We start from the raw sequence: 27,825 nt of genomic DNA, 5'->3' as shown, positions 1-27,825 counted from the left end.
GACAGTCACAAAATTTACCCCACAAGCAATGGTTCCCTCTCTTCAGTATTCCACATGCAATACATTCTCATAGCACACTGGACCATCATTAAGCTCACCATCCCATTTAAACTATCACACTGTATTCTGTGTCACATTTGCACAGTAAATCCACAGTTCAAGGAATACACCAAGAAATGCACTAATCACGCTGTTCAAAATGGAAATGCCATGGCTGCAACCCACCAAATTCTACTGCACAATCACTGTTATCACTGCATGAAGGAGATTTTCCACCAGTAGCCTTTAGATGAAACATGTAAGCTACATAAAGGTTCAACAAAACCTCATCATCAGGGACTGCATTAGCTACCATCCAAATAGCTACTAGCCCTTACCTTTCTTTCAATCCCTCTGCTCTGCACACTACAGCACATGTATGTATTCTCAAAATGAGGCAAAGCCTTGCACAACATTACAGTTCTTCCTGTTTCGTGTAACACACACCAGATAGGACACTGTCCTCAATGTGAGTGCCCTTACTAGGCACTGTGCAGCCTAACACATCAATCATCTCAAGTCAACAGACTCATTGCCAAATATTATCAACAGCAGTTCCATGGTCATAAGTTCTAATTATCAAGGTGTACACACAGCAGTGTCCAAAAAGGATCAAACATGCATCTAATGATCAGGACACAAACACAAATTATAACACTGGCAGTGCTGTGAAAATGAATTAAGTACAACACCTGCCTCCCACACACTCACCAACTCTCACTGTACTGCCCTAGTCTCCTCCCCTAAATTCTGACACAAGTTTTGTCAAATCCTACATTTATCACTAATCACTGCATGTGTGTACCACAAGTATGCTATGGAGCAAGAATTGCCACTAGACAGAGCCACATTTCAACTGTCCACATTGACATCTTTATTCACACATAGCAGTTGCACAACATCTTGCACTGAGGAGAATGTTTCTCACCAGCTGCCTAAGACATGTACACAATTCATCAGTGAACACAGCCTGGTCTGTGTACATGGTCCCTAACAACCATCAGCTAAACACTTCCACAAGTGCAGAATGAGTACACAGATAAACACAGCTTGAAGCATTGTTTCTATGAGACTTACACCCCCTCAGGGGTTGCCTAAAATTGCCACAGAGACGGTATTTCACGTCTCTCTGGCGGAGTATTGGTAAAAGTTTTCAACCAGCAATAATCGCACCTCAGTTATACTTCATTGGTTACAATATTGCCACTGCGCAAAGATTAACTACCTAGCGCCTGGCACTGCTATTTATACCTGACGTTCGTTCCAAACACCTACAAGTACCTGCATCATTGATACCTATCAGTATTACCCTACACTACTCAAGTTCCATTGGGGGAAACAAATACAGAAATATACAGAAGAAAATACAGTAAAATACATTTTATTACAGGCAAACTTTCTGTTCTTTGCTGCTTGTGTCTAATAGTTGCTTACACGCCTACTCACCGCCATCTTAAACGCTCAAAACTGCACAGTAGTTCTCCCCTTGACCGTCAGGCGCGCTACTGCTCACTCGCCTAGCCCCACACAGACGAAAGTAGCACAACCTCATTTAGCAAATACCGGCACACCCATTAAGACTCATCGTTAGATTTTGTTATTTTGTGGCCGCTGGTTAGTACTAGACACCAAGAAAACTGCCAACTGCATTTACATTAACTTAACAAACCATACACTTCTCAGCAAAAGCTGTTTGACGTACTGAGCAATAAAATGCTAGTTTTACTCGAATCACACTTACCTCAGGCGAGGAACGGAGCGCAGTTCTATTCTTGCTGTGTCAGGTGTAGTTGCTGTTTGAGTGTTTGATAATCGAACATTTGTAATGGCTGACGGCAATGACTGTCCATGCTGTAATCTACCAGAATGGCTGGAGATATTTGTGCGATTTTTACACTGTGTCAGAATCTAAATTACTCTGCCACCAAGCCAACCCAAATCTGTGTTTGTCAGCTCAAATGCAGCCACTTGTGGTATGTACAGAGAATGAAGTGTGCAGACGAGGTCATCAATTCTGCAGAGCAGGCTGGAAGCAGTACGTCTAGGATGTACTGCTGAGGGCTTGGTGGAAGTCAGTGCAAGAGAGACACAAAAATACTCCCTGAATCCGGAGGCTCCAATTTTTGTGAGTGCACTCAGCGAGACAGATGGACATCCAGTGTACCTTTATCCAGTCTCAAACTTAAATCCATGGGCACCAGTTTTCCACGGGTAAATTGTGGCATCTGTCAGTGTAAAATGTATTTTGGATTCTCCACCCACACTGAAGCAGAGAGGATGTGGATGAATCTCTGTCATGAGGGATTTTTGCCACATTCTCTAGAGCGCATGTGAAAGGAAAGTACTGACGAAGGATGTTCATCCTGAACACATAAGGTGCCAGCCAGCCAGCCAGCAGCCAGCAGCCAGCAGCCAGCGGTCACCATCCAGCGGCCAGCAGCGGTCCCGCCACCAGCGGTTGCAGCCAGCGGTCAGCGGTGGTCCTAGCTGCCCCCAGCAGCAGCAGCAGCAGCAGCAGCAGCAGCCGGCCAACCGGCCAACCGGCCGGGTCGCCCGCCCCCAGTGGCAGCAGAGTGGGGCTTCGGCCCCAATCTCCGTCATTCCCCGTCCCTCTCTTCTCTGTGTCTCTCGTTTGTTCCTTTGTCTAGTACTGTGTTTTTTTTCCCTTATCATCATGTCCACCCCCACCACCACTTCTACAGCCACCACCACCGCCATTATCTACACCTCCCCCTCTGCTGCTGCCACCACTATCACGTGGTGTGCCGCTTCCCTCTCCCCTCAGTCCATCCCCCCACTCCTCACTCTCTCATCTCCCTCCCTCTTTGTCACCCCATCCCCTCCTGCGCCTCCTCTGATCCCTTCCCTCCACTCCCTCCCCCTGCTCCATCCGTTTCTGCGGCCCCCGCCAGGGTGGTCGCCCGGCGGGCTACTGCCCACGCCCCACTCTCCCCTTCACCTTCATCGTCTTCATCGTCGGCTTCACCATCGCCTTTGCCATCGCCATCGCCCTCACCGTCTCCGGCGCCGACTCCAGCCCCGGGACCTGCCACTCCCCGCCACATTCCAGTTGTTCCCATTCCCCACACCTCCTTCACCGCCGTCAAGCGCCCCAGCGGCTCCCCTGCCTCCTCTGCCCCCAAAAAGGCTCCGCCTCGTCCCCCTTCCCCCACCCTTGATGTCATGGATGTCTCCCCGCCCGTCCCTGCCCCCTCCTCCTCCACCCCCTCTTCCTACTGCTACCTCCTCTCCGGATCCCTCCCTCCTTGAAGCCCGGAACCTCACCCTCTTCCTTCGCCAGCATTGTCCTGGTGCCCCCATCTCCCTCCTCCCTCCTCACTCCTCGCCGTGCTTCGGAACTCATCTCCTCCCCAAGCCCTACCCTCCACACAGACCTCCTTTCCCGCATCCCTGTCACCCGCTTTGGCCCTCATGCCTCTCTCACCCCTGCTCCTTCACCACCTCCCTCCCGCCAACCCCAACCTCCGCGTCGCCCGCCAACCCTCACCGCCGTGATCACTCGGCTCAGTCTAGTGATCACGGATGAGGAGGTGTTGACGGAGCTTCAGGCCCATCCCCATCTGGAGGTGCGTGCGGTTCGCCGCATCCATAACGCTGCCGGCCCCACCCGCCTTATGCGCGTTTTTTCTGAGCACGCCCCCTCCATAGACCGTCTCCTGAAGGAGGGTGCCCTCCTTTTTAACCAGCGCTATAAAGTTGACCCCTCCCGTTCCCCTCCTCAATCCCTCCGCTGCCAAAGGAGCTTGCGATATAATGCGCACACAACATCTGAGTGCCGCGAGGCCCCCACCTGCCCGCACTGTAGGCAAGCCCACTTTTTACGGCACTGCCCCAATCTCCAGTCCCCCCCCCTCCTGTAATACTTGTAACCTCCCTCATCCCACCTACTCCCAGAAGTGTAAGGCCCGACCCCCTCCTACCACTCCTGAACTCACTGTTCCTGTCCGCCCTCTGGACGCCCCCACTACTCCCGGCAACTCCCTTCGCCCGCCCCCTACCGCTGAGGACATCATCCGATTCCTCACCAATGTCCTGCAGAATGTTCATCCTTTTCAGCGCCCACACACCCTCCAACAGATCTCCCTCGCCGCCCGATCCGTTTTCCACCTCAAAATGTACGCCACCTACTCCAACAACCAGGCCCATTTCACCTTCTCCCGTCTTGACACCCTCGTTTAAATCCCTGTCATGGCGCGACAGCAACGTATCCTTTTCAACAACATCCGCTCCCTTCCCGCCAACAAGAACCTCTTCCTCCACACCCTTGCCACCAACCGCGTTGATGCCTTTCTCCTTAATGAAACCTTCCTCCAACCCCACCACACCGTCCACACTTCGCCCTACCTCCTCCACAACTCCGATAATCCCCTCCCAATTGCGCGTGGCGGAGTTGCCATTGGGCACCATCGCCAGATCCCCGTTCGGCTCCAACCTCTCCTTCCCGACCCCACCGAACACCTGATCCTTAGTCTCTTCTTCCCTGGCCTTACCGTTACCTGCGCCACCATCTATGTCCGCCCCAACGCCCCTATTCCCTTCGACTTCCTCTCCCATGTCGACCGTACCTTCTCCTCCTACGTGATCGCCGCCGACCTCAACATCCATAGTCGTTCCGCTGCCCAGTTACGGCGGTGGCATCGGTTCCTCTCCTCCCTTCATGGCGACCTCATTCCCATCCCCCAGCACACCCATCCCAAATCCGACTCCACTCCCGATGTTATCCTCTCCTCCCCCAACCTCCTTGGCCGCATAACGGTGGATGTCCTGGAGCCTATTGGTAGCGACCATCTCCCTGTCCTCCTCACCGTTTCAGACGGTCGTCGCCCCCGCCCCGACCCTCGTAATGACCCTCCCCCTAAGTATGTCCATGACTACTCCCGTGCCGACTGGAATGCCTACCGTGATACCCTTTCCAACCAGGTCGATAGCCACCCCTTCACCTACCACCACCCTGACGATGTCACCCATGCCGCTTCCTTTCTCCAGCAGACCTTGTCTGAGGCCGTGGAGGCCCACGTCCCTACTGTCGCCATCCACCCCCACCGTCCTACCTTACCCCCACAGGCCGTCCTCCTCCTCCTCCGTGAATCCCGTAGTCTCTACCGTGCCTTCCTCCGCACGCGTGACCCGGACACACTACGACGCCACCGGCAACTCCAGCGACACATTCGTAATTTGCTCGCGGCTAAGAAACGCCGGGACTGGCGACAGACATGCACCCATTTAAATGCTACCCTACCAATAAACTCGTCCAAGTTCTGGTCGGCCTTCCATCGCCTTACCGGAACTAAACCCTCCCCTTATTATCCTCTTCTCCATGATGATCACCCTTTCCCTGACTCCCTTAGTAAGGCCAATCACTTTGCCTCCTACCTCTCCGATGTATTTTCCGTCCCCGATGATCCGCAGTTCGATTACTCCCTCTTCCCGGATATCCGCGATCGAACTGACACATCTGTCCCTCCCCTCGCTCCTGGTTTCCAGTACTTGGACAACATTACACACACGGAACTCAATGCCCCTATCACTACACAGGATCTCATTACTACCCTCCGCACAAAACGCAACACCGCTCCTGGTCACGATCGTGTCACCTACCGTCACCTTCGTGACGCTCCTGTCTCTTTCCTCTCCACCCTGGCCAGGCTCTACAATGTAGTCCTGTCCACCGGTTACTACCCCGACCTGTGGAAAACCTCCTGTATCCTCATGTTCCTTAAACCCGGCAAACCGCCGTCCGCCGTCTCCTCCTACCGCCCCATCAGCCTTACCTCGGTCTTCAGCAAGGTCCTGGAATCTATCCTCACCCGCCGCATCCACCAGCATCTCCGCCAGCTCCGCCTCCTTCCCGTTACCCAGTGTGGCTTTCGGCCGTCCTTCTCTTCCGACGACCTTCTCCTTCACCTCACGCATCTCCTTTCCGACCAGCTCAATTCCCGTCGCTCCGCAATCTTCCTCTCCCTGGACCTCGAACGTGCCTATGACCGAGTATGGCATTCCAATCTCCTCTTCAAGCTCCAAACCTTCGCCCTTCCCATTAACTACGTCCGTCTGATCGGCTCCTTTCTCTCCCGCCGTCCTTCCTATGTCACCATCCATAACGCAGATTCCTACACCTTTTTCCCCCTCCGCCGGTGTGCCCCAAGGCTCCGTCCTCTCCCCCCTTCTGTACCTTTTGTACACGGCGGACATGCCGCCGCCGTCACCCCCCGTCCACCTTCTCCAGTTTGCCGATGACACCGCCTTCCTTGCCCTTGCCCCCACCCTGCAGCGCTCCCAACACCTTCTCCAATCCCATCTTGACCGGTTCACCGCTTGGTGCAACCAGTGGTTGCTCAAGGTCAATCCCTCCAAAATCCAGGCGATCATTGTAGGCAAAACCACCCCTTCCTTCCGCCTCATTGATTTCTACATCACCATCTATGGCCATCCTATCGCCCTCACTCCAACCCTTAAGTACCTTGGCGTCACCCTCGACCGTCGCCTCTCCTGGACTCCCCACCTCCGGACAATCCAAGCCAAGACACGCTCCCGACTCAGTCTCCTCAAACTCCTCTCCGGCCGCACGTGGGGTCTGGACCCCTCCACCATCCTCCACACTTATAAATCCCTCATCCGCCGTATCCTTTGTTATGCCCATCCGGCTTGGATCTCCGCCCCCCCTCCTTTTACAAATCCCTCCAAATCCTTGAACGCCATGCTCTCCGCCTCGCCTATCGCATCCGTCTCCGTCTCCCCTCCCCTACGCGGATCCTGTACGATCTCATCCCCTTCCCCCACCTCCTCCTTTTCCTTGAAAGGATACGGATCCTGTACACCTCCCGCAAACTCGATCCTACTCACCCGCTCGTCTCCCCAATCCTCTCCCACCCCCGCCCGCTGCCGCGCCTGTATGCCCACGTCCCACCTGGTCTCCATCTCTCCACCCTCCTTACCCTCTCCCAAGGTGGCTTCCGTCAGCTCCCCCTCCCTGATGATGTCCTCCTCCCCTCCATCTACCCCTCCTATCAACTTTGACCCTGCCCCACCCCCCACTTCTGGTGTCCTTTCCTTTAGGCACCCTCCCTCCCTCCCTTCTCTTCCCTTCCCTTCCCTTCCCTTCCCTTCCATTCTCTTTCCTTTTCCCCCGTCCCCTCCCTCCACCCCTCTTCCCCCGGGCTTACCCTCCCACTTCCTCCCTCCCCCCTTTCTCCCCTGCCCGTGGCGTCTCTGCTCTCCCCTCTCCCTCTCCCACTCCCCTTCCTCCTCTTCCTCTCTTGGCAGGTCCCCAGACCCGCACACCATAGTGAACATTCGCGCGCCGGAGATCGTCGCCATCAGTGTCTAGTGTGTGTGCTTCGTTTTGTGTTTCGTGCAGTTACAACTCAACTGTTCACATGTGCCGTCGCCGTTCTCCGTGTTTTGTGCGCCGTATCAACAAGTGTTAGTGTTTTTATCGTCCAACGTGAACGGCTTCTTGTTTATTGTTTTTTGTATCTACTTTCTTTGCACGCCATTTTTTGTATTGTCTGTATCACCTGTATCATGTTATTGTACCCCATAAGGCTGAAGAGCGGCGTCTAAAGCTGCTGCCAGCCCGCCTTGTATGAGGTGATTAAAATTACAATAAAGGAAAAAAAAAGAGCGCTAGGACAGTTCTGTATTCGCCGCTCAGTTGTATACTCGCCACCGAATTGTGTACTTGCTAGTCAGTTGTATACTCGCCACCGAATTGTGTACTTGCTAGTCAGTTGTGTGTCGTCAGCCGACGTTGACCTAGCCGCTTCGACTAACTAGACAGATTTCTGTAGACACGGAGTTCTCTACCGTGTTTCTGTATCTCCATTAATAAAGATAAGTACCGACTTTTATTTAATCAGAGTGTTTGGGTTTTCATCTTTCTGTTCACTGCTCCAGCGGACCGGTCGGCCCGCTATTAAAAGTGTGGCGGTGACTTCGTAAGCAGTTTCTACAGCGAATTGTTTGTCGCTACGAATGCCGCCACAAAACTGGCGACGAGGGCTTCCGAACTCGTGTGCAGGGCTGGTTCAACTTGTTTCTGGTTATACTAATTATAGCGATAAAATTTTGGGGGCTGGTTTAATTTGTGTTCACTATGTCTGCCGAATTACAACATTTGATCTTGTTACAGAGTCAGCAAATACAAAGTCTGGTGGAAGCGATCGCCAAACAAGCGGCTAATCCTCCAACACAAAAGGAACAAGCACAGGCAGCACCACCTTTCCGTGCTTTTGATGCATCAAGAGAAGAATGGCGAGAATATTTCGCGCAGTTGCAGGCGCACATAACAGTCTACAAACTCACGGGTACTGAGCGGCAGCTTTATTTAATTTCCACTGCAGGCGTGGAAGTCTATCGACTACTTTGTAAGTTGTTCCCGGAATCCAAGCCAGAAGCTTTAGACTATGACGTTGTTGTTAACAAGCTTGCGGAGTATTTCGAGTCGCGAGTTCATGTGGCAGCGGCCAGATTCAAGTTCTTCAGATTAAAGAAACTGCGACATCAATCTAAAACAGTGGTTAACAGATTTACGGGGCCTCACCCGTCAGTGCCGATTTCATTGTGTGTGTGGAGCTTCCTACAGTGATGTCATGTTACGAGACGCTATTACTCAAAACATTGCAGATTCTCGTATTCGTGCTGCTATCTTAAAGTTGCCTGACCCGTCATTAGAGACTGTGATGAACATCATTGAAGCCCAAGATACTTTTGACAATGCTGAGTGTGAGTTAGATCAGCCATGTATTTCTCAAATTGCCTGTGCTAAGCAAGTTATGTCACGCCCGCGGCCCCACCGGCAGAGTCAGACTGTAAATACTAGCCGGCCGCGTCATGTTAAACACATTCGTCAGCCGCATGTGCAAAATGATAGACTTAAGTCTTGCCCTAAGTGTGTTCTTGCTCATCCTCGTGAACGTTGCCCGTTACGAAACGCGGTTTGTCACTTTGGTCAAAGGAAAGGACACATCCAGACTATTTGTTTGCGTAAACGCAAGAACAATTCTAGTGCTGCCCAGCCCATGGATATTTATGTTCTTCAAAGCCAGCCCGCCCAGAAGGTCGCGTTTAAAGACTCTTCCACGGTTCGTGTGGGTAATAAACTTGTTCGCAATCAGCCACCCACCCAGCCCTCTGCTATGCGACCCAAGCGTAATTCAAACGCTGTAAAATGTAATGTACAGACTGCAAGTGAAGCGGGAGTTGTTGTTCCACCCGCCCAACCCACGAGTTGTCGTAAGCAGCGAACACGCGCTAAACGCGCTGATTTTGTGTCTTCCGCCTCCACTGCCCCGATCCAGAGACAGTGTAATAAACTATTTGTGAAGCTACGCATCCAGGATAAGACCTTCAATTTTCAATTAGACACTGGTGCGTCTGTGACTCTCATAAATAGTGCTACGTATGCTGCTATCGGCCGCCGTAAACTTTCAGCGGCAAAACATTCTTTGGCTACTTATAGTGGAGAACAAATTCCTGTGTTAGGTGTATGTAGCGTGCCAGCCACATTTCGTGGCATTACAAAAACAGTTTCATTCACAGTGCTCCGCGCTACAGACAGTGTAAACATTTTCGGATTAGACTGTTTTGACTTGTGTGGCCTGTCTATCCAAGACAATGTGTTGCAAATTAATTTTGTTGTTGTTCCTCAAGACAGCATAACCGATTTGTGTAAACAATACAGTGACATATTTAAAGACGTACTAGGTTGTGCTGCGAACTTTGCCGCTCATATTACGTTAAAAGATAATGCTCAGCCTCGATTTTTTCGTGCTCGTCCAGTGCCTCACGCCCTCCGGGCACCTGTAGCACATGAACTTCGTCGTTGGCAAAACAACGGTGTTATTCAACCCGTTTCAGCGAGCTAGTGGGCTTCTCCCTTAGTTATTATAAAGAAACCGTCTGGCAAGTTACGTTTGTGTGCTGATTTTAAGTCGACAGTTAATCCTCATACTGTCATTGATTCTTTTCCTTTGCCTAGACCGGACGAGCTGATGGATAAGTTATGGGAAGCTCGTTTCTTTTCCAAAATTGATCTCCGTGAAGCATATTTGCAATTGCCCCTCGACGAGCAATCACAACAGTATTTTGTCATAAACACGTCGTTGGGGTTGTTCCGTTTTCTGCGTTTGCCTTTTGGTTGTGCGTCAGCTCCAGCTGTTTTTCAGCGTTTTTTGTCACAACTTCTGGCTAATGTGCCATCGTGTTGCAACTATTTAGACGATATTGTTGTGTCCGGTCGGACGCCTGCTGAACATTTCCGTAATTTGGAGTGTTTGTTTACAGTGTTGTCTCAGGCAGGCCTACGTTGCAACATCGATAAATGTTCATTTTTCCTTACGGAGATGGAGTAGCTGGGACATGTTATTAATGCTCAAGGCATTCATCCCTCCCAGTCACATTTAGCAGCTATTCGTGATTTGCCCGCCTCTCGCAATCTGCAGGAATTGCAAGCAGTTCTTGGCAAATTGACATATTATATTAGGTTTATACCTAATGCATCACAGATTGCTGCACCGTTGCATCGTCTCCGCCGTAAGAATGTTCCGTTTGTGTGGTCAGCTGATTGCCAATCAGCCTTTCAGCAGCTTAAAGAGGCTTTATTGAATGATCGTTGTCTGGTCCATTACGACCCTAACAAGCCTCTGGTGTTAGCTTGTGATGCCTCTTCTTTCGGCCTCGGTGCTGTGTTGTCTCACCGAGTCGGTAACACCGAACGTCCTATTGCGTTCGCATCTAAATTGCTAAACAAAGCTCAGTGTAATTATAGCCAATTGGACAACGAAGCGTTGGCTATTGTGTTCGGTGCCACAAAATTCCATCACTACCTCTATGGTAGACCATTATATTTAGTAACAGATCACAAGCCCCTGACGTCACTGTTTCATCCGTCTAAACCAGTTCCTCAGCGGACAGCTCAGAGACTACAACGTTGGGCTCTTTTGTTATCACAATACCAGTATGAGATACTGTATCGCCCTACAGCTCAGCATGCAAACGCTGACGCGCTTTCTAGATTGCCGATTGCTGCGGATGATGTCTTCGATTCCTCTGACGACTCTTGCCATCAGATTGACGCCGATGAGCATCAATCCCTCCGGGATTTTCCGATTGATTATCGTCAGGTGGCACGTGAGACAGCTACGGATCCTCATCTGAGTTTACTATTACGTTTTGTTCAACGTGATTGGCCGTCCAAGGCAAAGGACATATCGGATCTTGTGCTTCGTCGCTATTATCCGCAACGTCATCTGTTGTCTGTTTCGCACGGAGTTTTGCTGTTACGCACCGAGAATGACCAGCTTCGTGTAGTGGTTCCCCAAGTGCTCCAATCCAAGGTCCTCGACTTGTTGCATCAAGGTCATTGGGGAGTGGTCCGCACCAAGCAGCTTGCCCGCCGTCATTGTACATGGATCGGCATTGATAAGCAGATTACGCAGATGTCCACAGATTGTTCGACGTGTGCCGAACACCAAGCTGCTCCGCCTCAACGCTATTTTGAGTGGGCACGCCCTGCCGGTCCCTGGCAGCGAGTACATATTGATTTCGCTGGTCCATATTGGCATTCTCGTTGGCTCATCGTGATAGATGCATTTAGTAATTTTCCGTTTGTTGTGTCCATGCAGTCTACAACGTCTGCACAAACCATACAGGCGTTGACTTCAATTTTTTGTATTGAGGGTCTTCCAGAAGTTTTAGTGTCTGACAATGGTCCACAATTTACCTCTGCTGAATTTGAAAGTTTTTGTTCTGCCAATGGCATTCGGCATGTTCTTACTCCGCCGTTCCACCCTCAATCGAATGGTGCAGCGGAACGTTTTGTACGCACATTCAAGGATCATATGGACCGCCTTCGTGCTACGCACTCTCGTCTGCAGGCCCTCATCACGTTCCTGTCGTCGTACCGGACCACGCCACGCGACGGCCCTTCGCCTGCGGAGCTTCTCCACGGCCGTTGTCATCGCACCCTACTACGGTTGTTGCACCCCCCGGATCGACCCGCCGCTTCTGAGCATCGCACGCGTTTTCAGCGCAACGACGCCGTTTTTTTCAGAATTTATCACGGTCGCCGTCGTTGGGAACGTGGTACCGTGATAAGTGTCCAGGGTCGCGGTTTTTATACTGTTCAAGGTGCTACTGGGGTGCACAGGAGGCATCAGAACCAGTTGCGCCGCGCTGGCCGCCCGGATTCTGCCGCTCGTTCTTTGTCTACAGATTTGGTCCGCGGCGGGTTCCAGCCGCGCCTTCCAACTTCGCTGCCGCCCCCAGGGCAGCAGCAGCAGCCGTCGCCGCTACCGCGCCGACAGCCCGTCCCGTTGATGCCTCCCGCGCAGCTTCATCCGGGAGCGCCCCAGGTGGTCGCTCCGGCGCCTGCGGTCCCTCTTCAGTCGCCACCGCCTTCGGAGCTGATGGACGTCGACCCCTCAGCCGGGCCGCCTTCCCAAGCGGTGGCTGTGCAGCCTGTCCTGCAGCTGCTTTGCTTAGGCATCCCCAAGGAGTCTGGCACCGCAGCGCCTTGTCCGGCGCCCACTCAGCAGCCGTCGACGCAGCGTCAGGAGACGCTGCCTCTCTTCGTGCGTCCCGACGCCCCGTCGCGTCCCGTACCAGAAGCTGCGCCCATGGTCACAGGCGTGCACCCTGACCTCGGTTTTCAGTCGGTGTTTCCAGAGGCCCCCCGCAGCCAATGCTGGGGTGCGGACCGGGGACTGCCACCGACAACAGTCTCCGCCCCGGTCTCTTCTGCTACGCCTGCGGCCAGACCCCTCCCCCGCCGTCGACGCTCGCCACGTCATTATTCAACGACGGTGCGGCGATTTTGGGGGGAGGAGTGTTATATCCTACCAGTAATGCCACCCGAGCCCGCTGCCAAAAGGTTGGCAGCATCAAAGTCCGGACGCCGTCCGCATAAGCAGCGCCAGCGAGACAGGAAATCGCCACAAGTCTGCGCGCTCCACCGCTGGCTTCGGGTTCTTAAGCGCTGGAGTCGCGAGCGCTAGGACAGTTCTGTATTCGCCGCTCGGTTGTATACTCGCCACCGAATTCTGTACTTGCTAGTCAGTTGTGTGTTCATCGCAGCAGAGTTGTTGTTTGTCGTCAGCCGACGTTGACCTAGCCGCTTCGACTCTAACTAGACAGATTTCTGTAGACACGGAGTTCTCTACCGTGTTTCTGTATCTCCGTTAATAAAGGTAAGTACCGACTTTTATTTAATCAGAGTGTTTGGGTTTTCATCTTTCTGTTCACTGTTTCAGTGGACCGGTCGGCCCGCTATTAAAAGTGTGGCGGTGACTTCGTCAGCCGTTTCTACAGCGAATTGTTTGTCGCTACGAACGCCGCCACAAAAGTAGGAAAATGGACTGACATGATCGCCAATCTCTCTCCAAAGAAGCCTTTCAAAAATGTGCTTCGCAAAGTGCCCCCAGTCACAATTTATTACACAAAGGATTACGTTCACCTCAATGAAACGCTCAACGGACTTCTAGAGGGCAACCTTAAAGCTATATACCAAAAGGACCGCATCAAATACCACTTTGAGTCCTTCGAAGACCAAAGGCGTGCAATAAAATTCTTCACGAACCACAACTTCTCCTATTTTACACATCAAGCACCAGACGACAGGGAACTGAAAGTCGTTGTCAAACGCCTTCCGGCGGAAGTTACCGAAGAACAACTTTACTATGCCCTCAAGGAAAAACGCTTCAAAGTGTTACAAGTCTACCAATTTAAGGAACGCGACGAGAAGACGAAACAATTGATACCGCAACCTGTGTACCGAGTCACCCTCCCATCCGGCAAAGACAGTGACAAGATATTTGATGTCAAATACCTGCTCTACACACGAGTGATAATCGAAACCTATAATAGTAAAGAAGGGCCAGTCCAGTGCCGACATTGCCAACGTTTCGAGCATACAGCGAACTACTGCAGCATGCCAGCACGCTGCGTCCGCTGCGGTGGATCCCATAAATCATCGAATTGTACCCATCCTAGGACGGCGCCCCCAAAGTGCGCCAATTGTGAACAAGAACATCCAGCGACCTTCCGTGGCTGCTCCAAATTTCAAGAACTCCTACGGAAATATACTAGAAGGACACCAAAGAAGTCGACCCCACAACGGCCTATAATTTTTACGAACTCGGCCATGGCAGCGATTCCGGCCACCCAACAACAAGCGGTACCTCTCCCTGTGGAAACAATCGCCTCTCGACCACAACCAGCACCCAGAGTGACTCTACGACAGACAAGACAGCAGCAATCGTACTCCGAAGCACTACATGCCCATCCGCCGACTCCAACACCAGCGGAGACGTCATCTGCCTGGTCGACCACCTTTACACCAGCGTTAACAGATATTCTTCAACTACTCACCGCCCTCCAGCAGAAGCTGACGTCTATCCTCTCGCTTGTAGAAAGCGTACTGACAGCTTTTCAAACACCCTAAATGGATAGACGGCATCACGCGAGGAATCTTAATTCTGCATTTGGAATGCCACCGGCCAGAAACTGAAGAAAATAGAATTCACGGACTTCTTACAACGCCACAAGATAGACGTAGCATTTGTCTCCGAAACACATCTCCGCGAGTCAACCGACCTCCGCTTGAGGAACATGCACATCTACCGGACGGACAGACGGGACCAACGGGGTGGAGGGACCGCAGTTCTGATCAAAAAATGTGTTCGTCACCACCAAGAACGTTTACCCCAACTCCAGACTTTAGAAGCCATGGCAGTAACAATCCACACGACGCTCGGAAACATTACCTGCATTGCGGCTTACCTTAGCCCAAAGAAGCCTCTCCACCCAGAAGATCTTTACTCCGTTACAGAGGGTTACGACAAGATCCTCCTTGGAGGGGATCTTAATAGTAAACATGTTGCCTGGAATTCTCGTAAGACTAACCCAAAAGGACATATGTTGTTTGCACTGGCTGAGAATTTACATGTTTCCGTCCATGGACCACGGGAACCGACGAGGATACCTTACGTCCAGACAAGACGCTGATGTTCTAGACATCGCCATAATCAAGAACATCAACCCGAATCTCCATCTGCGGACGCTGGATGATTTTTCGTCGGACCACAGACCGGTGTTAGGACTCATACAGAGGGCTACTTTGCAACTCCCACCGCCGACGACAAGAACTTACGACTGGCAGCAGTTCCAAGCGTACCTCAACAACAATGTGCGACCAACCCACGTTGTTACTACCAGAGAAGCGATTGATGTGGCAGTCGCAGTACTCACGAAGAAGATTACCAGTGCGAAACAACGAGCACTCACGGAGCACCCGCAACCAGAAGTCAATTATGACGAGTTTCCACCACCACTGCAGGAGCTTAAGACAAGGCGCAATCGCTGTCGGAAACGATGGGTCCGTTACCGCCATCCCGACGATAGACGGGAAACTCACAGACTAACCCGAGAACTCCGGCGGAAGGTTCAGGACTGGAAGCAACACACGTGGGAACTCAAAATGGACAACTTTCTATGACGCACCAAAGATGAATGGCGAATAGTTAAAAGTCTCAGACAGCAACAGCCCCCCAAAAGGGCAATTCGAGGACCCCATGGCCTCTTGTACGACTCACTGGCGCAGGCGGAGCTGTATGCGGATACATACCAACAACAGATGACTACTCCCCCCACGGAGGATGGAGATGATGCACTCCACCGTGCAGAGGAGGACACGGCGGCGGAATGGGAAGCTATTCGGGACGCCCCGACTAACACTATGCCCCGGCTGACAACGCCGGAGGAAATTCGGAGGATTATCAAGTATAGCAAACACACCTCACCTGGAGCAGATAGAATCAGCAATACGGAATTGAAACACCTCCCGCGAAAGCCTGTTGTGCTTCTCACCCGGATAGTGAACAGCTGCCTCAGGACTGGATACTTCCCAGAGGCATGGAAGATTGCCAGAATAGTGCCAATACCAAAACCGGGCAAGGATCTCTCTCACCCTGACAGCCACAGACCCATAAGTTTACTGCCGACGCTGGGAAAGGTACTGGAACGTGTCCTACTGAAACGCATGCTGGACATCCTTGTGGCACACAACATCATCCGACCGGAGCAGTTTGGCTTCCAGGCGAAGCTATCGGCTGAGTTACAACTACTGCGCATCACGGAATCTATCCAAGACAATTTCAACAAGAAACGACATACTATTGGAGTCTTTCTCGATATAGAGAAGGCTTACGATAAAGTATGGCGACGCAACTTGATCGTCAAGCTCCGACGTACCACTCCCCTACCAGACTGCTATTTAAAACTTCTCGACAATTTTCTTCAGGATCGCAGATTATATGTTCGCATTGATGACAAGAATTCAACAACACGGCCTGTCCTTGAAGGCCTTCCACAAGGATCGGTCATCTCTCCACTGCTGTTTAATTTATATATTAACGACCTCCCGACGGTGCCACATGTTACTGCCAGTTTCTATGCCGACGACACAGCGCTCCTGACTGCAGGCACCAGAATGGACCACCTCGTCACACGGATGCAGCGCCAACTAGATTTAGTGGACCACTGGAACCACATGAACAAAATAACGGTCAATGCGGTAAAAACCAAAGTTATTGTCTTCACACGTCGGAGACCCATCGTCAATGACCGCCTGCGGATATCGGACCAGCCACTCCCCTGGGCAACAACTGTAAAATACCTGGCAGTGCATCTAGACGCCAAACTGTTGTATAGTCATCACATTATGGAGAAGAAGACGTCTGGCCTCAAAATGCTGGGAGCTCTCTTCCCCTTTTTGAAGAGCTCATACCTCAGCCAACGCACGAAACTCCAGTTGTACCATGCCACAGTCGAACCATCTATTTTGTATGGATCGACCTCTTGGGGTACTACGTGTGCCACTAACTACAAGAAGTTACAGGTTGTACAAAGCAGATGCCTACGATGGATCACAGGATCCCAATGGTGGATCCGAAATCATGACATTCATCGAGCCTTAAGCGAATCTTACCTCTCAGACAAGGTCAAGGAGAAGGCACGAACCTTATTTCAGAAGTTGGACATGATACGTGTCAGTACACCAAAACTCACCACAGTAGGTACGGTAGAACCCTTACGCAACCACAAATATAAAGTACCAAAGGCGATAGTATTTGAGCCTCCGTAAATGATATCCCTACGTAATTCTCCATAATTTAAGGACATATCGTCCTTTAGCACTTCTACACACATGTTTTCAAACACACACCAAAAGCAGCGAGTTAAAGGACCCTTCTGTGTGCCCAAACTAAAGCTGAAAGAAGAATAAATAAATAAAGATAAAATTTTTACCCCTTCCATTCCCTACAGAAGTAAAAATCAACGAAGTTGATCAGGCTTCAGCACCACCACACAAAAAAAGGCCCACACAGACGAAAGTAGCACAACCTCATTTAGCAAATACCGGCACACCCATTAAGACTCATCGTTAGATTTTGTTATTTTGTGGCCGCTGGTTAGTAGTAGACACCAAGAAAACTGCCAACTGCATTTACATTAACTTAACAAACCATACACTTCTCAGCAAAAGCTGTTTGACGTACTGAGCAATAAAATGCTAGTTTTACTCGAATAATGCCGTGAAACTGATTAATGTCGATGGGTGAAATATTTGCGTAACAGATTAGGCACCCTGGAAACACAATGAAATGAGATTTACAAATCCTCTCATGTAGCTGGGTTAAGTTGTTGAAATGAGTTTACCTTGCAGGAAAGTAAAACTAGAAATCAGTCAGTAAATTGCTTCAATAGCGCTGGGAACATGTGCTGCAGTCTTAAATATACAAGATACACGCTTATTCCACATTGCGCCAAACAACCTGCACAAAAATATATATTTTGGACTCCTCTACTGTTGTTTATGTTCTTGTCCAAGAAGAATCATAGAAAGCTAACAGTATCCAAACCCGCCTGCTGTCTCATTGGCCCCAGCTAATATATTGCCTGACAAAAACGAAAATATCTGAAATTGTGCTAAATAGTATCTCGAGTGCCAACCATTCATAACAGATCCAAACAATAAGACATTTTCTATGGGTCCATTTGTGCTATAGTAGGCAGCAAATTTTGCTCACCTTGCATATAGGAAGAGTCATATTCTCAAATGAAGAGAGACAGAAAGAATGAGCCATGACAAGCTAACTAGTTATATATATATATATATACATATATATATAAAATAAAATAAATGCACGACTCCTGCTACAATTCTCACCTACACTTGCTCTACCACTGTGTTTTTCATTGCATTCTTTGATTTATATTCACAGATACAGTCACAAAATTTATCCCACAAGCACTGGTTCCCTCTCTTCAGTATTCCACATGCAATACATTCTCATAGCACACTGGACCATCATTAAGCTCACCATCCCATTTAAACTATCACACTGTATTCTGTGTCACATTTGCACAGTAAATCCACAGTTCAAGGAATACACCAAGAAATGCACTAATCACGCTGTTCAAAATGGAAATGCAATGGCTGCAGTCCACCAAATTCTACTGCACTATCACTGTTATCACTGCATGAAGGAGATTTTCCACCAGTAGCCTTTAGATGAAACATGTAAGCTACATAAAGGTTCAACAAAACCTCATCATCAGGGACTGCATTAGCTACCATCCAAATAGCTACTAGCCCTTACCTTTCTTTCAATCCCTCTGCTCTGCACACTACAGCACATGTATGTATTCTCAAAATGAGGCAAAGCCTTGCACAACATTACAGTTCTTCCTGTTTCGTGTAACACTCACCAGATAGGACACTGTCCTCAATGTGAGTGCCCTTACTAGGCACTGTGCAGCCTAACACATGTGTGTGTGTGTGTGTGTGTGTGTGTGTGTGTGTGTGTGTGTGTGTGGAGGTTTACAGGCGCTAAACAGCGGGGTCATCAGCACCCAAACGCATAAAAAACGGTAACACATGCAGTGAAGGGGCTAAGACGGACAGTGAACAAGGAAAACGGCTAAAAGACACATATCCGACGCAGTTTCAAACCCTTAAATACAGAGGCAAAACAAGGGGAGAAGGAACACACGCAAAAGAAAGGTGTGTGTGTGTTTGTGGTTTACGGGCGCTAAACAGCGGGGTCATCAGCGCCCAAACGCATAAAAACAGGAACACATGCAGGGAAGGGACGAAGACGAACAACGAACAAGGGGAACAGCTAAAAGACACAGACCTGCCGCAGTTCCAAATCCTAACATATAGAGGCAAAACAAGAGGAGAAGGAGTGCACTAAAAAAGGAAAGGAAACACAAGGAAGGGAGGACAGAAACCGAAGGGAAACAAGGAGGTATTTGTGACTGGCTCACCCAGGTTTTAGGTAAGAGGTCAGCCAGTCAGCCAGCAGCAAATTAAAACCCACTCCCTAAAATCCGAGGCAACAAATTGGACAGGACACAAAACCGTAAGGCCTTAACTACAGTCGTTGCGTCATCTTGTAAAATAGAGGGCAAATCCGGTTGCAAACAAACCACCGCCCTCTGGTCAGAGAATAAAAGACAGTCAAGTAAAATGTGGCGGACAGTAATCTGGACGCCACAAGCACTGCAGATTGGGGGGTCTTCCCGCCGGAGTAAAAAACCATGCGTTAAGGTACTGTGCCCGATGCGGAGGCGAGTGAGGAGAACCTCATCCCGCCTGCATGACTGGTAGGACGTACGCCATGGCCGCGTGGTGGCCTTTACCAGACGCAGCTTATTCTCACCGACTGCCAGCCACTCCTCTTCCCACTGACGCAGAACGCGAAAACGCAGGAGGGAGGTAACAGCATGGAGGGGGACGGCACATGCAACAACGTGAGGGAGGGAACACGCATCTTTGGCAGCCACATCTGCCAGTTCGTTTCCCCTAATACCCACGTGCCCCGGCACCCAGCAGAAGGAAACCTCCTTCCCCTGCCGTTGCAGGTGGAGTAGGGCATCATGGATGTTCTGGACGACCGTATCCGCTGGGTACAAGTGTTGCATGGTCGGAAGGGCACTCAGGGAGTCAGAACAGATGAGGAACTTACGACTGGGAACACATCTCATCTGCTCCAATGCCCGCAAGATCGCAAACAATTCGGCATCAAAGATGGTAAACGCCGCAGGAAGCCGTAACTTGACGACTCGATCAGGGAAAACAACAGCACAACCAACAGAGTCCCCCTGTTTAGAGCCATCCCTAAAGACTGGGACATGGTCGGGATGCTGGTTTAAAATATCAAAAATTAAGGAGGTAAAAACAAACGCAGGAGTGCAGCTCCTCCGGTACTCCGACAAGTCAAAAAGGACGCTGGGCCTCTGGAGCAACCAGGGAGGGAGACAAGTAAAACCCAGTCGTTGGGGGGCCACACGCTCCACACCAAGGGACTCAAGCAAATGCTTGGCACGAATCCCAAATGGTCTCGTTGCCCTGGGACGACTGGAAAAGAGACGTTCCATAGGCGGTCGGGCAACGGTAGGGTACGCAGGGGAGGTAGGACAGGCAAGGAATTGACACACCCGTCGCACCATGAGGAGCTTCCGCCGGATGGCGAGCGGCGGTTCCCCTGCCTCAGCACAAAGGCTGGGGATGGGACTGGTACGGAAGGCACCAGTGGCCAGCCTGATACCCTCATGGTGTACTGCGTCAAGAATCTTCAGATACGAAGGCCTTGCTGACCCATATACGGTGGAACCATAGTCAAGACGCGATGGGACGAAAGCCCTATAAAACTACAGCAGACGCGCCCCATCTGCTCCCCAGGACCGATGGCTCAGGCACTTCAAAATATTCAGTGCCTTCAGTGCCCGCACCTTGAGGTCTTTAAGGTGAGGCAACTACGACAACTTGGAATCAAAAATGAGGCCCAGGAACCGCACAGTGTCGCTAAAAGGAAGAATGGTGTCCCTCAGACGCAGTTCAGGGGAGGTAAAAGGACGTCGAGAACGATTAAAATGAACACACACACATTTGTCTGCAGAAAAGGTAAAACCCGTCTTCGCAGTCCATGCCTCTAATCGCTGTATCGTAAGCTGCAACTGCCGACTAGCAGTGACAAGACTGGAGGAAGAACAGAAAACAGCAAAATCGTCCACAAACAAGGAGCATTGGGCAGGACTCCGGATAGTGGACGTGATACTGTTAATGGCGGCGGCAAAGAGGGTGACACTTAAAACGCTTCCCTGAGGAACACCATTCTCCTGCACATACAAATCAGAGAGCACATTACCAACCCTATATCGAAAGAGGCGGTGGGAAAGAAAGGACCGAATGAAGATGGGGAGACGGCCACGAAAACCCCACTCATGGAGTTGATTGAGGATATGGCGGCGCCAAGTAGTGTCATACGCCTTATGAATGTCAAAGAAGACACCTAGACAATGCTGGTTACGCAGGAAGGCCTGCTGGATGGCCGCCTCAAGCAGGGTCAAGTTGTCTATAGTTGAACGACATCTCCGAAAGCCACACTGCGAGGGGCTAAGGAGCTGCCTGGTCTCGAGCAACCAAACCAGGCGACGGTTGACCATGCGTTCTAACGTCTTCCCGACACAGCTCGTCAAAGCAATACTTCGATAACTGCTGGGATGCGTTCGGTCCTTCCCCGGTTTGAGGAGGGGGATCAAAATCGCCTCCCTCCACGAGTCAGGGTACGTGCCAGAACCATATCATATTGAAAAAATTCAGGAGAACTTCCTTGGAAGGCAGTAACAAGTGCTGCAGCATGCTGTACCGGATTTGATCATGGCCAGGCGCAGTATCATGAGCCACAGACAGCGCCGAATCCAGTTCTCACATTGTGAAGGGGCAGTTGTAGGGTTCAGAATTTGGAGACCGGAAGTCCAAGTGACCCCTCTCGATGGCAGTGCGGTAGCGGCAGAAATCTGGAGCACAGGTAATAGTAGCGGTAGATTCCGCAAAATGCATGGCCAGTGTCTGGGCAATGTCTCTCGGCGCCGTGAGGAGACTTCCCTGATGCAGCAATGCTGTGACAGGTAGCTGGCCGAGTTTCCCGGAAATCCTCCTGATGGCTTCCCATACTTTCGTAGAATTAGTGGAACAGAAGATGGAGTTCAAGAACGATTGCCATGACCGTCGTTTGCTCTCTTTAATCACTCGCCGCGCTTTGGCCCTTGCCACCCGAAAGGCCGCAAGATTGTCAGTGGAGGGACGGCACTTGAAGCGGCGCAGCGCTGCACGGCGGGCTCGGATGGCTGAGCGGCACTCAGTGGTCCACCAAGGGACAGGACGCCTCTTGGGATGACCGGATGACCGTGGGATTGACAATTCAGCAGCATGGGTGATCACGGCTGTAACATGGTCGACCCATTCGTGGACGCTGGCACGGTGTTCCAAAACAGCCAGTTGGCTGAAAAGTGTCCAGTCAGCTCTGCAGAGGTGCCACCGAGGCGGCAATGGTAATGCCACAGCCTCATCCAGGAGGCGAATCCAAAGGGGGAAGTGGTCACTAGAATGGAGATCGGCTGCAACCTCCCACAGAGCAGAATCCGCGAGTGGTGGAGAGCAAAAGGAAAGAACAATAGCTGATGACGACCCAGAAGCAGTACAGAAATGAGTGGGAGCACAGTTCTTCAGACATCATGAGGTTTTCCAGAATGCGACCCCTGGGGCAAGTAGTGGAAGAGCCCCATAAGACATTATGAGCATTGAAGTCCCCCAGAAGAAGAAATGGGCGGGGGAGTTGGCTAATAAGGTCTGCGAGAGCCTCAGAGTCTATCGCAACCTGAGGTGGTAAATAAAGGGAACAGACTGTGAGCCTCCGACCCACAAGAAGGTCAACTGCAACTGCTTGCAAGTCTGTAACGAGAGGGAGCTCAGATGAGGGGTGCATGTCACGGACAAAAACCACAACACCACCTTTCGCCCTTTCCCCTGTCAGATCATCTTTCCGATATACGGTATAGCCCCGTAAAGAAGGAGCATCAGTGGCCCGAAAATGTGTCTCTTGGAGACATAAGCACAAAGGGCACTCTCGTACAAGGAGTTGTAATTCGGCCACATGCGTCCTGAACCCATTCAGGTTCCACTGTAATATGGGAGCCAGTGATCAGGGTGGCTGAACTCTCGCCCTGCCTCTGTGGTTTGGAGGAGAGCCCATACTGGCCGGAGATTTATTCCTGGGGCGAGAAGATCGCCCCCGCTCGACGTCAATGTCCATCAGCTCCGATGACGACCCACGGGAGATGTCAGACAGTACAATGGCCTCGTCATCGGACCGACCCTGACTAGTCTCCGCAGGTGGCAAAACCTTCAGCTTCGGCGTCTTTGTCTTGGGGGGCTTAGAATGCGGAGCCTTGTCAACAGGTGGAGCAGTACTCGCCTGGGCAGAAGGCCCCATATGGGGAGAGGGAGGAAGTACCCCAATGTCAGCAACCACAGCGTTGTCCGACGTTGCGGGGAGATCCGCAGGATGCAAAACAACCGCAGCAGCACAAGTGCACTGGCAAACGCAGGTATTAGTGCTAACACTAGCAACCTCCGTTTGCGTAGCAACAGTGGCCATTTGTACCGGTTTTTTCAGAGCGGAAGCGAAAGATGTCGTAATCACAGGAGGTTGCATGGCCTTAAAGAGCTTCTTGGCCTCACCATAGGGGATGCGCTTAGATGTTTTGATCTCCTGGATCTTCCGTTCGTCGAGATAGACGGAGCAGACCCGGCTCAAGACAGGGCGACTCCCAGAGCAATTCACGCACTTCAAAGGCGATGAACAATCGGCTCCTACATGGGCAGGCTGACCACATTTACCAGAAGTGGCTATCCCATTGCACCCCAACGTAGTATGCCCAAAGCGCTGACATTTAAAACAGCGCATTGGGTTGGGGAAATATGGCCGCACTGGCAAACGTAAGAAACCCGCTTTAACATGCTCTGGGAGTCTCGGGCAATTGAACGTGAGAATAAACGAGTCGGATTTGACTAGGTAACCATCGACTCGTTTCATAATATGCTGCACGTCGACAATACCTTCTTCAGCCCACTCAGAGATTTCAACTCGTCCTTGGGGATATCCACCAAGTCCCTACATGTCACAACACCCTTACTATAGTTCAAAGTGGAGTGGAGCTCGGTCTCGATAGCGTACTCTCCGAGACAGGTTGCTTTCCTAAGAGAAGTGACTTGACGGGAACTAGAAGTTTCAACTAACAGAGTCCCATTGCGCAGACGCTTCACAGATTTCAGTGTTCTTGCAATTCCCTCAAGACCCTTGTGGATGTAAAAGGGTGAAACTCTCTCAAAGCTACCTTCCTTCCGTTTGACAATCAAAAACACATTCTGGATATCAGCATGTGCTCTGTTACGACAGTCTGATAAATCTCTAGTAACACCAGGTGCTAGAGGACTCCCAGCACGAAGTCTCTTTTTCGATGGGGTGTGTTTTCCTACCAGTGGCCCACCCAAGCCACTGGTAGGGGCAAATGTGGAGGTCGAAGGGTCCATTGCGGTCCCACGAGCAGCTAGGGAACTAAAGGTCCGCTCAGACAGAGCCCCGCGTGCCTGAGTAAGTCTTATACAACTGGGGTGCGGCAGGTGCCCCAGAGGTTGCCCGCTTGCGACTGTTCCACCCCAACAGCCATGCATCTCATAGACGCGGAGCACACCGGAAGATTGAGAGGTTTTTATAGAGGTTGTCCTTCCTCGCAATCCAGGCGGTCAAGCCAAGATTACCATTCCCCGCAGCACACAACATTCCACCGCCGCGCCATACGGTGGTCGCTGAAGCATGTCCGGGGGTTACGGTGACAGGAGACCGGCGGCGCCGACCAGTCCCCAGCTCAGGACCCCGGGGTCGCCAAGCCCGTACTCAGCAAATGAATGCTGAGCCCCTGGGGGGGCCTAACACATCAATCATCTCAAGTCAACAGACTCATTGCCCAATATTATCAACAGCAGTTCCATGGTCATAAGTTCTAATTATCAAGGTGTACACACAGCAGTGTCCAAAAAGGATCAAACATGCATCTAATGATCAGGACACAAACAAATTATAACACTGGCAGTGCTGTGAAAATGAATTAAGTACAACACCTGCCTCCCACACGCTCACCAACTCTCACTGTACTGCCCTAGTCTCCTCCACTAAATTCTGACACAAATTTTGTCAAATCCTACTTTTATCACTAATCACTGCATGTGTGTACCACAAGTATGCTATGGAGCAAGAATTGCCACTAGACAGAGCCACATTTCAACTGTCCACATTGACATCTTTATTCACACATAGCAGTTGCACAACATCTTGCACTGAGGAGAATGTTTCTCACCAGCTGCCTAAGACATGTACACAATTCATCAGTGAACACAGCCTGGTCTGTGTACATGGTCCCTAACAACCATCAGCTAAACACTTCCACAAGTGCAGAATGAGTACACAGATAAACACAGCTTGAAGCATTGTTTCTATGAGACTTACACCCCCTCAGGGGTTGCCAAAAATTGCCACAGAGACGGTATTTCACGTGTCTCTGGCGGGGTATTGGTAAAAGTTTTCAACTAGCAATAATCGCACCTCAGTTATACTTCATTGGTTACGATATTGCCACTGCGCAAAGATTAACTACCTAGCGCCTGGCACTGCTATTTATACCTGACGTTCGTTCCAAACACCTACAAGTACTTGCATCATTGATACCTATCAGTATTACCTTACACTACTCAAGTTCCATTGGGGGAAACAAATACAGAAATATACAGAAAAAAAACAGTAAAATACATTTTATTAGAGGCAGACTTTCTGTTCTTTGCTGCCTGTGTCTAATAGTTGCTTACACGCCTACTCACCGCCAACTTAAACGCTCAAAACTGCACAGTAGTTCTCCCCTTGACCGTCAGGCGCGCTACTGCTCACTCGCCTAGCCCCACACAGACGAAAGTAGCACAACATCATTTAGCAAATACCGGCACACCCATTAAGACTCATCGTTAGATTTTGTTATTTTGTGGCCGCTGGTTAGTACTAGACACCAAGAAAACTGCCAACTGCATTTACATTAACTTAACTAACCATACACTTCTCAGCAAAAGCTGTTTGACGTACTGAGCAATAAAATGCTAGTTTTACTCGAATCACACTTACCTCAGGCGAGGAACGGAGCGCAGTTCAATTCTTGCTGTATCAGGTGTAGTTGCTGTTTGAGTGTTTGATAATCGAACATTTGTAATGGCTGACGGCAATGACTGTCCATGCTGTAATCTACCAGAATGGCTGGAGATATTTGTGCGATTTTTACACTCTGTGTCAGAATCTAAATTACTCTGCCACCAAGCCAACCCAAATCTGTGTTTGTCAGCTCAAATGCAGCCACTTGTGGTATGTACGGAGAATGAAGTGTGCAGACAAGGTCATCAATTCTGCAGAGCAGGCTGGAAGCAGTACGTCCAGGATGTACTGCTGAGGGCTTGGTGGAAGTCAGTGCAAGTGAGACACAAAAATACTCCCTGAATCCGGAGGCTCCAATTTTTGTGAGTGCACTCAGCGAGACAGATGGACATCCAGTGGACCTTTATCCAGTCTCAAACTTGAATCCATGGGCACCAGTTTTCCACGGGTAAATTGTGGCATCTGTCAGTGTAAAATGTATTTTGGATTCTCCACCCACACTGAAGCAGAGAGGATGTGGATGAATCTCTGTCATGAGGGATTTTTGCCACATTCTGTAGTGCGCATGTGAAAGGAAAGTACTGACGAAGGATGTTCATCCTGAACACATAAGGTGCCAGCAGCCAGCAGCCAGCAGCCAGCAGCCAGCAGCCAGCAGCCAGCAGCCAGCAGCTGTCCCGCCACCAGCGGTTGCAGCCAGCGGCCAGCGGTGGTCCTAGCTGCCCCCAGCAGCAGCAGCCAGCCAACCGGCCGGGTCGCCCGCCCCCAGCGGCAGCAGAGTGGGGCTTCGGCCCCAATCCCCTTCGTCATTCCCCGTCCCTCTCTTCTCTGTGTCTCTCGTTTGTTCCTTTGTCTAGTACTGTGTTTTTCCCCCTTATCATCATGTCCACCCCCACCACCACTTCTACAGCCACCACCACTGCCATTATCTACACCTTCCCCTCCGCTGCTGCCACCACTATCACGTGGTGTGCCGCTTCCCTCTCCCCTCAGTCCATTCCACCACTCCTCACCCTCTCATCTCCCTCCCTCTTTGTCGCCCCATCCCCGGCTGCTCCCTCCCGCGTCTCCTCTGATCCCTTCCCTCCACTCCCTCCCCCTGCTCTATCCGTTTCTGCGACCCCCGCCAGGGTAGTCGCCTGGTGGGCTACTGCCCACGCCTCACTCTCCCCTTCACCTTCATCGTCTTCGTCGTCGGCTTCACCATCGCCATCGCCATCGCCCTCACCGTCTCCGGCGCCGACTCCAGCCCCCGGACCTGCCACTCCCCGCCACATTCCAGTTGTTCCCATCCCCCACACCTCCTCCACCGCCGTCAAGCGCCCCAGTTGCTCCCCTGCCTCCTCTGCCCCCGAAAAGGCTCCGCCTCGTCCCCCTTCCCCCACCCCTGATGCCATGGATGTCTCCCCGCCCGTCCCTGCCACCTCCTCCTCCTCCTCCTCCTCCTCCTCCTCCACCCCCTCCTCCTACCGCTACCTCCTTTCTGGTCCGGATCCCTCCCTCCTTGAAGCCCGGAACTTCACCCTCTTCCTTCGCCAGCATTGTCCTGGTGCCCCCATCTCCCTCCTCACTCCTCGCCATGATTCGGTACTCATCTCCTCCCCCAGCCCTACCCTCTACACAGACCTCCTTTCCCGCATCCCTGTCACCCGCTTTGGCCCTCATG

The 27,825-nt window shown here is 51.1% G+C and overlaps 1 protein-coding gene and 2 non-coding genes across 3 annotated transcripts in view; 1 reads left to right on the top strand and 2 right to left on the bottom strand.

Moving 5' to 3' along the window:
- The window catches only part of LOC126209924 (zyxin-like), a 28,691-nt gene extending 2,080 nt beyond the window's left edge, over window positions 1–26,611 (top strand). Inside the window, exons 2-3 of the mRNA XM_049939043.1 lie at window positions 12,297–12,791; window positions 26,417–26,611. Of these exons, the coding sequence (XP_049795000.1) occupies window positions 12,297–12,791; window positions 26,417–26,611 (690 nt within the window). The remainder of the gene's footprint in view (window positions 1–12,296; window positions 12,792–26,416) is intronic.
- Window positions 1,118–1,257, bottom strand: LOC126210863 (U4 spliceosomal RNA). Its single transcript, XR_007540827.1, has one exon. It is a non-coding gene; the product is annotated as a U4 spliceosomal RNA (small nuclear RNA).
- On the bottom strand, window positions 25,474–25,613 carry LOC126210860 (U4 spliceosomal RNA). Its single transcript, XR_007540824.1, has one exon. It is a non-coding gene; the product is annotated as a U4 spliceosomal RNA (small nuclear RNA).
- Window positions 26,612–27,825: the final 1,214 nt, after the last annotated feature.

The sequence above is a fragment of the Schistocerca nitens genome, chromosome 10 (assembly GCF_023898315.1).
Source record: "Schistocerca nitens isolate TAMUIC-IGC-003100 chromosome 10, iqSchNite1.1, whole genome shotgun sequence".
NCBI lineage: Eukaryota > Metazoa > Arthropoda > Insecta > Orthoptera > Acrididae > Schistocerca > Schistocerca nitens.
The sequence above is the reverse complement of the archived record's forward strand: the minus strand, read 5'-3'. Positions and strand labels throughout refer to the sequence as shown.